We start from the raw sequence: 7,726 nt of genomic DNA on the forward strand, positions 1-7,726 counted from the left end.
GGAGTGAGGTTGGAATGGGGACAAGGTACGCTCTGTCCGCCAGAGAAAGCAGGATCTCCCAGTGGCCACACATTTTAATCCCACATCCCATTCCCATTCTGACATGTCTATTCACGGCCTCCTCTACTGTAAAGATGAGGCCACACTCAGGTTGGAGGAACAACACCTTATATTCCGTCTGGGTAGCCTCCAACCTGATGGCATGAACATTGACTTCTCTAACTTCCGCTAGGCCCCACCTCCCCCTCGTACCCCAGCTGTTACTCATTTTTATGCACACATTCTTTCTCTCACTCTCCTTTTTCTCCCTCTGTCCCTCTGAATATACCTCTTGCCCATCCTCTGGGTCACCCCCCCCCGTCTTTCTTCCCGGACCTCCTGTCCCATGATCCTCTCGTATCCCCTTTTGCCTATCACCTGTCCAGCTCTCGGCTCTATCCCTCCCCCTCCTGTCTTCTCCTATCATTTTGCATCTCCCCCTCCCCCTCCAGCTTTCAAATCCCTTACTCACTCTTCCTTCAGTTAGTCCTGACGAAGGGTCTCGGCCTGAAACGTCGACTGCGCCTCTTCCTATAGATGCTGCCTGGCCTGCTGCGTTCACCAGCAACTTTGATGTGTGTTGCGTGGAGTGAAAATGAAATGACCTCACATCTTCAGCAAGCTAAGAACTACGAAGAATTTGAAGGTATCAACAATCTTGAATGTTACAATTAATGTGAAGATTTGAAGGATGCAATAATCAAAAGCATTGTCAAAGAGCAGTTCATTATCTACACTAGGTTTCTGTGCTGATTTTGGTCATTGCACACACTGGATGAATTCCTCCATTGATAACTATTCGGAACTAATACAGAGCTTCGTAGTACTGTAGTAGCATTGGTTGTAGAAACATAGAAACACAGAAAACCTACAGCACAATACAGGCCCTTTGGCTCACAGAGCTGTGCCAAAAACGTTCTTACCTTAGAACTACCAAGGCTTACCCATAGCCCTCTATTTTTCTAAGCTCCATATACCTATCCAGGAGTCTCTTGAAAGACCTTATCGTTTCCGCCTCCACCATTGCTGCCAGCACCCCATTCCACACACTCACCACTGTCTGTGTAAAAAATTTATCCCTGACATCTCCTCTGTACCTACTTTCAAGCGCCTTAGAATTATGCCCTCTCGTGCTAGCTGTTTCAGCCCTGGGAAAAAGCCTCTGACTATCCACACGGTCAATGCCTCTCATCATCTTATACACCTTTATAAGGTCACCTCTCATCCTCTGTTGCTCCAAGGAGAAAAGGCTGAGTTCACTCAATCTATTCTCATAAGGCAGGCTCCCCAATCCAGGCAACATCCTTGTAAATCTCCTCTGCACCCTTTCTATGGTTCCCACAACCTTCCTGTAGTGAGGCAACCAGAACTGAGCACAGTACTCCAAGTGTGGTCTGACCAGGGTCCTATATAGCTGCAACATTACCTCTCAGCTCCTAAACTCAATCCCATGATTGATGAAGGTCAATGCACCATATGCCTTCTTAACCATAGAGTCAACCTGCACAGCAGCTTTGAGTGTCCTATGGACTCGGACCCCAAGGTCCCTCTGATCCTCCACACTGCCAAGAGTCTTGCCATTAATGCTATATTCTGCCATCATATTTGGCCTACAAAAATGAACCACCTCACACTTCTCTGGGTTGAACTCCATCTGCCACTTCTCAGCCCAGTTTTGCATCTGATCAGTCCCGCTGTAACCTCTAACAGCCCTCCACAGTATCCACAACACCTTTGTGTCATCAACAAATTTACTAACCCATCCCTCCACTTCCTCATCCAGGACATTTATAAAAAATCACAAAGAGCAGGGGGCCCAGAACAGATCCCTGAGGCACACCACTGGTCACCGGCCTCCATGCAGAATATGACCCATCTACAACCACTCTTTGCCTTCTGTGGTTAAGCCAGTTCTGGATCCACAAAGCAATGTCCCCTTGGATCCCACACCACGCCTCTTTACTTTCTCAATAAGCTTTGCATGGGGTACCTTATCAAATGCCTTGCTAAAATCCATATACACTACATATACGGCTCTCCCTTCATCAATATGTTTAGTCACATCCTCAAAAAATTCAATCAGGCTCGTAAGGCATGACCTGCCTTTGACAAAGCCATGCTGACTATTCCTAATCATATTATGCCTCTTCAAATATTCATAAATCCTGCCTCCCAGGATCTTTTTCATCAACTTACCAACCACTGATGTAAGACTCACTGGTCTATAATTTCCTGGACTATCCCTACTCCCTTTCTTGAATAAGGAAACAACATCCGCAACCCTCCAATCCTCCGGAACCTCTCCCGTCCTCATTGATGATGCAAAGATCATTGCCAGAGGCTCAGCAATCTCCTCCCTCGCTTCCCACAGTAGCCTGGAGTACATCCCGTCCGGTCCCGGTGACTCATCCAACTTGATGTTTCCCAAAAGCTCTAGCACATCCTCTTCCTTAATATCTACCTGCTTAAGCTTTTCAGTCTGCTGCAAGTCATCCCTACAATCGCCAAGATCCTTTTCTGTAGTGAATACTTTGCTTCAGTATTCATTAAATACCTCTGCCATCTCCTTCCGTTCCGTACACACTTTTCCACTGTCACACTTGATTGGTCCTGTTCTCTCTCACGTCTTACACTCTTGTCCTTCACATACTTGTAGAATGCCTTGGGGTTTCCTTAATCCTGTCCACCTTCTCATCGCCCCTTCTGGCTCTAAATGTCTGTAAATGTGTTTGAATTTGTTCTGTACTTCATTTAAATACATAATTTGATACTTAGTTAAAATTTGTTTGTCTTTTTTTATACCTTTTTAACTATTTCCATGAAACTTTGGGAAGTTGGGACAGCGGCTTAATGGAGCCGAAATGTACTGGTCCCAATGTATGCCAGTTAACTGGGATCCACTGTATTTTTACATCTTGCACTGCATTGCTACCACAAAACAGCAAATTTCACAACATACGTCAGTGATATTAAACTTGATTCTGATTCTTAGAATGGATGTTTGACCTGAAACATTAATGCCATTTCCTCTATCCACTGCTATCGAGCGTTTCCAGCATTGTGTCTCAATTTCAGATTTTCAGCATCTGCAATTCTTTATTTTCTCCCAGCACTGACCTCCAGCTCAACGACCATTTTCTTCACCAGGAAATGTTGACCATCAGACTCATCTACGTAGGCACGGCCCTTTGTTGCAATCCACGACAGCCGCTGGCGTCTCCGCTGAACCCTTCGCGCACAGTCTCTCCACAGCCTGCACACACTGCGACACAAATGGCAGAGTGTGAGGAGGAGTCTGTTTACGATCAGGCTTGGTGCTAAGCAGGGCCAAGGTGGAAGAAGGGTCTGTGTATTGGGGGGGTGGCAATTGAAGTCAGGAAGGGGCCTTACTGCCACACTTGTGAGCACTGGAAGGGTAGCACCTACAGTAATGTTGTGGGGATGGAACTGGACTCTCTCACGGTGGTGTCTGAAAAGAGGATGCTGTCTAAGTTGCATGCCATCTTGGACAATGCCTACATAATGTACTGGTTGGGCACAGGAGTACATTCAGCCAGAGACTCATTCCACCGAGATGCAACACAGAGCGTCATAGGAAGTCATTCCTGCCTGAGGCCATCAAACGTTACAACTCCTCTCTTGGAGGGTCAGACACGCTGAGCCAGTAGGCTGGTCCTGGACTTATTTCCTGGCATAATTTACATATTACTATTTAATTATTTATGGTGCAACTGTAACGAAAACCAATTTCCCTCGGGATCAATAGAGTATGACTATGACTATGAGCAGGGGAGGGGTAATGATGGTATGGAGCAAAGGTGAGATTGCTGAGGGACCAGAATAGGGTGGTTTCACTCACCAGAGGCATCCTGATTGGCAGTAGTTGGACAAACTGTCAGGGCACTTGTGGCTGATAGCATGGTAATGAATCCATGGACACCACCTCATAATATTTCCTCTCTTTTTGCACTACTCGTTTAATATATATTATTGTAAATTACAGTTATTTTATGTATTACAATGTACAGCTGCCACAAAACAACAAATTTCACGAAATAAGCCTGATTCTGATTCTGGAATGGGTGCAGTCACTCTTGAGAACGACCAGTGCAGGCGGGCACCGGCTTGGGAACGGGTTGGAAACACTAGTTGCTAGGGAGTATGGCGCACCAACTAGCGGTAGCACATAGGACACCGGCTGCCAAGTGAATGAGGGGCACCTGCTCTCAGTGGCACGGGGAGCGGACCGCCGGTGGGGGCGGTTACCGGCGGAGTGGGGAGAGGCAGGGGAATGTGGCTTGAAGCCAGGGGCCGGAGAGGGAGGGGGCCGGAACTACCTGGCGCTTCTCTGCAGTGACTTCGTGGGCAGGAAGGAGAGCACCCGCTCCACCACGTCGGCCACATCGTTCAGCACCGAGCTGTTGCTCCTCTGCTCCGCAACATCCATAACCGTCAATTCCGGCAAACCCACGGTTCCGGATCTCTGCAGCAGGGCCGCAAAAAACGGAAGTCACGTCATATACCCTTCGCGAACACAGGCGGAAGTATCTGCAGAGTGGCGGAAGTGCCCGCACTGTGCCACTGTGGGGCGGAAGTTGGTGGCTCGTCTCCTCTTTTCTAGTTAATACCCACTTGCCCTTCTTGTCTTTGGTGTTAGAGTTCCTGGGCTTGAGAACTGCTGCCAAAGTAGTCAATATTTATCTCTCACTCAACATTGGCAGCTCAGATGGCCTGGACTGACTGTCACTGTTGTGCAAGCTAGTACCTCAAAGTTCAATTTTCAAAGTATGTATATGTTACCGTATACACGTAAAAGTTGCTGGTGAACGCAGCAGGGCAGGCAGCATCTATAGGAAGAAGTACAGTCGACGTTCGTCAAGGGTCTCGGCCCGAAACGTCGACTGTACTTCTTCCTATAGATGCTGCCTGGCCTGCTGCGTTCACCAGCAAGTTTTATGTGTGTTGTTTGAAATTCCAGCATCTGCAGATTTCCTCGTGGATATGTTACCGTATACTACCTTTCTTAAGGACATTTACAGGAAAAAAGAAATATAATGGAACCTTACGAAAACTGTAAGACCGACAAACACCAATGTGGAAAAGAAGACAAACAGCAAATAAAAATAATACTGAGAACAAGAGTTGCAACGAGTCTTTGAAAGTGAGTCTGTAGGTCATAGACTCAGTTCAGAGTCATGGCAAGTGAAGTTATCTACACCAGTTCAGGTGTCTGATAGACTGCTCCTGAACCTGGTGGTGTGAGACCAAACACTTAGTGGTAATAATGAGAAGAGGGCATGAGCCTGAAGATGAGGGTCTTTGATGAGAACCCACACATTGACTGCACATTACAAATGACATCCTTTGCTCCTTATATGGGTGTGAAAGGTGCCCAATGTCCCTCAGCAGCTTTTACAGATGCACCATAGGAATCATTCGGTCTGAATACATCACAGCTTGGGAGGACAACTTCTCCGCAAGAAATCAGAGAGAAACGTGAACACAGTTCATGTGAAGACCCTTCCATGGACAATGTTTACACTCCCCCTGCCTCAAGAAATCAGCCAACATAATCAGGTATCGCTCCCAACAGGGATGTTCTCTCTTCTCCTTCCCCACTTGCATCAGGTCGAAGATACAAAAACACACACCATCAGGCTCAAGGACAGATCAAGAATCGCATTGTTATAAGGCTATTGAACAGATAAATTGCATGGTAAAGATAAACTCCTAATCGCTCGATCCATCTCATCATGGTCCTTATTTGTCTATCCACACTACACTTTCTCTGTAACACCACATTCTGCCACCTGTTATTGCTTTGCCCTTTATATTAACTCAGTGCGTTTGTGGTTGGAATGACATGCAAAGCTAAACTTTTCACTGAATCTCAGTGCAGGTGACAATAATAAATCAATGTAACATGACTGGAAACATTTGCACTGCTACTTTACTGGTTAAGAAAAAACTTGGATACTCCTATCTATAAATCTAGAATTTCACAACATGGTAGCACAGCAGTCAGCATAATCGTTTTACATGTCAGTGATTATCGACCGGGCTTCGATTCCCGCTGCTCTCTGTAAGGAGTCCGTACATTCTCCCCGTGCCCAAGTGGGCTTCCTCCAGGTGCTCCAATTTCCTCCAAAGGCGGGCAGATAGGGTTAGTAAGTTCAATACATGCTATGTTGGCCTGGGAGCGTGGCAAAACTTGTGGGCTGGCCCCAGTACACTCCTCGCTGATTTGATTGAACTCTGATGCTGCATTTCACTCTATATTTCATTGTTTCAATGTACGTGTGACAAATAACTTCACTGACTTAGGCCCATCACCTCTACTGGGGCACAGGCCACGGGCAGCAGCTTGTCAGAGACCGCTGTCCAATGCCAGTCTTACCTCTCCCAGGGGGTGAGACCTTTGGAGCTTCCGTCCGTGTTTCTGTAGCTCTGGGTCTTTACAGGATGGGATTGCTATCCCCATACCCGACACTCCTTTCATTGTCAGGGCTGAGTTATGTGACAAATAAAACTGATCTGTAGTTTACTCTACCAATGGACACCAGGAGGCAATCTGATTGTGTTTAGCACCTTGTCGGCTTCACTAATGACACTCAGAGAAGGAAATCTACTTCCCTTGGCACTAACTACTTTGAAAAGACTCAGCAAGACACTCAGTTCTGGGGGATTTCAAAGTCCGAAGTTCAAAGTAAATTTATTATCCGAGTATGTATACACTACCCTGAGATTCATTTTCTCAGGGGAACTACAAAATGCAACTAAATCCATGAGAAACTACACACAAAGAGTGACAAGCAACGAGCGTGCAAGAGAAGACAACCTGTGCAAAGACAAAGAAAACTAACCACAGGTAAATAAATACACAGATAAATTCATTGTATCAATTAATTAATTAGATAGATAGATGGATAAATAGATAGATAGATGGATAATACTGAGAACATGAGATTTAAAACAAAGCCAATAAAATTGGTCATTGCAACCATTTTATCTCTCTCATTGCCCATACTCAGATCCTAATTACTCCCCCTCCTTAGTCTGGTTTCTACTCCTATTTTCAAATATCCCGTGTCAAGCTATTTCTGTCCCTGAGGGTATTCAGGTTCCTTTTACTCTGATGGTGACACTTCTGCCCATTGTACTAATATTCCTCATTAAGACTTCCTGGAGGAACAGTAGAGAACCAAGCAAGTGACTGGGAACTTCAGGAAGGGAAAATCAAGGGACCACACACCAGTCCTCATCGAGGGATCAGCAGTGGAAAGGGGGAGCAGCTTCAAGTTCCTGGGAGTCCAGATCTCTGAGGATCTATCCAACATATTGATGCAATTAAAAAGAAGGCATGACAGCATCAAACTTCGAATGATACTTGTTTTGACAGTTGTACACAATGGAGCCAGCCTGGATTCCAGGGGGTGGAAAAGTTCATAAAAGTCAATTACTTTCAGAGGCCATTCCTACTAAGAACATTTATAACCTGCAAATTAGGACACATGCTACCAATTTATTATTATATTAAGTTCATATTAAGCATATGGAGAAGATGGCAGTGCAACGCAGTGCGCGTGGCTGCTCCAAAATGATATCGTATTTGTAAGTAGGGACCGTGCACAATCCTGATTTGATGGAGACAGCCGTGAGAAGCACGGAGGAACATCTGGAGAAACTT

General features: G+C 45.8%; 1 protein-coding gene across 1 annotated transcript in view; it reads right to left on the minus strand.

Moving 5' to 3' along the window:
* fbxo22 (F-box protein 22) overlaps positions 1–4,553 on the minus strand; it is a 38,778-nt gene extending 34,225 nt beyond the window's left edge. The window contains exons 1-2 of the mRNA XM_063070460.1: positions 4,377–4,553; positions 3,157–3,301 (exon numbers count right to left, since the gene is read on the minus strand). Of these exons, the coding sequence (XP_062926530.1) occupies positions 3,157–3,301; positions 4,377–4,486 (255 nt within the window). The 5' untranslated portion in view covers positions 4,487–4,553. The remainder of the gene's footprint in view (positions 1–3,156; positions 3,302–4,376) is intronic.
* Positions 4,554–7,726: the final 3,173 nt, after the last annotated feature.

Source organism: Mobula hypostoma, chromosome 18 (genome assembly GCF_963921235.1).
Source record: "Mobula hypostoma chromosome 18, sMobHyp1.1, whole genome shotgun sequence".
NCBI lineage: Eukaryota > Metazoa > Chordata > Chondrichthyes > Myliobatiformes > Myliobatidae > Mobula > Mobula hypostoma.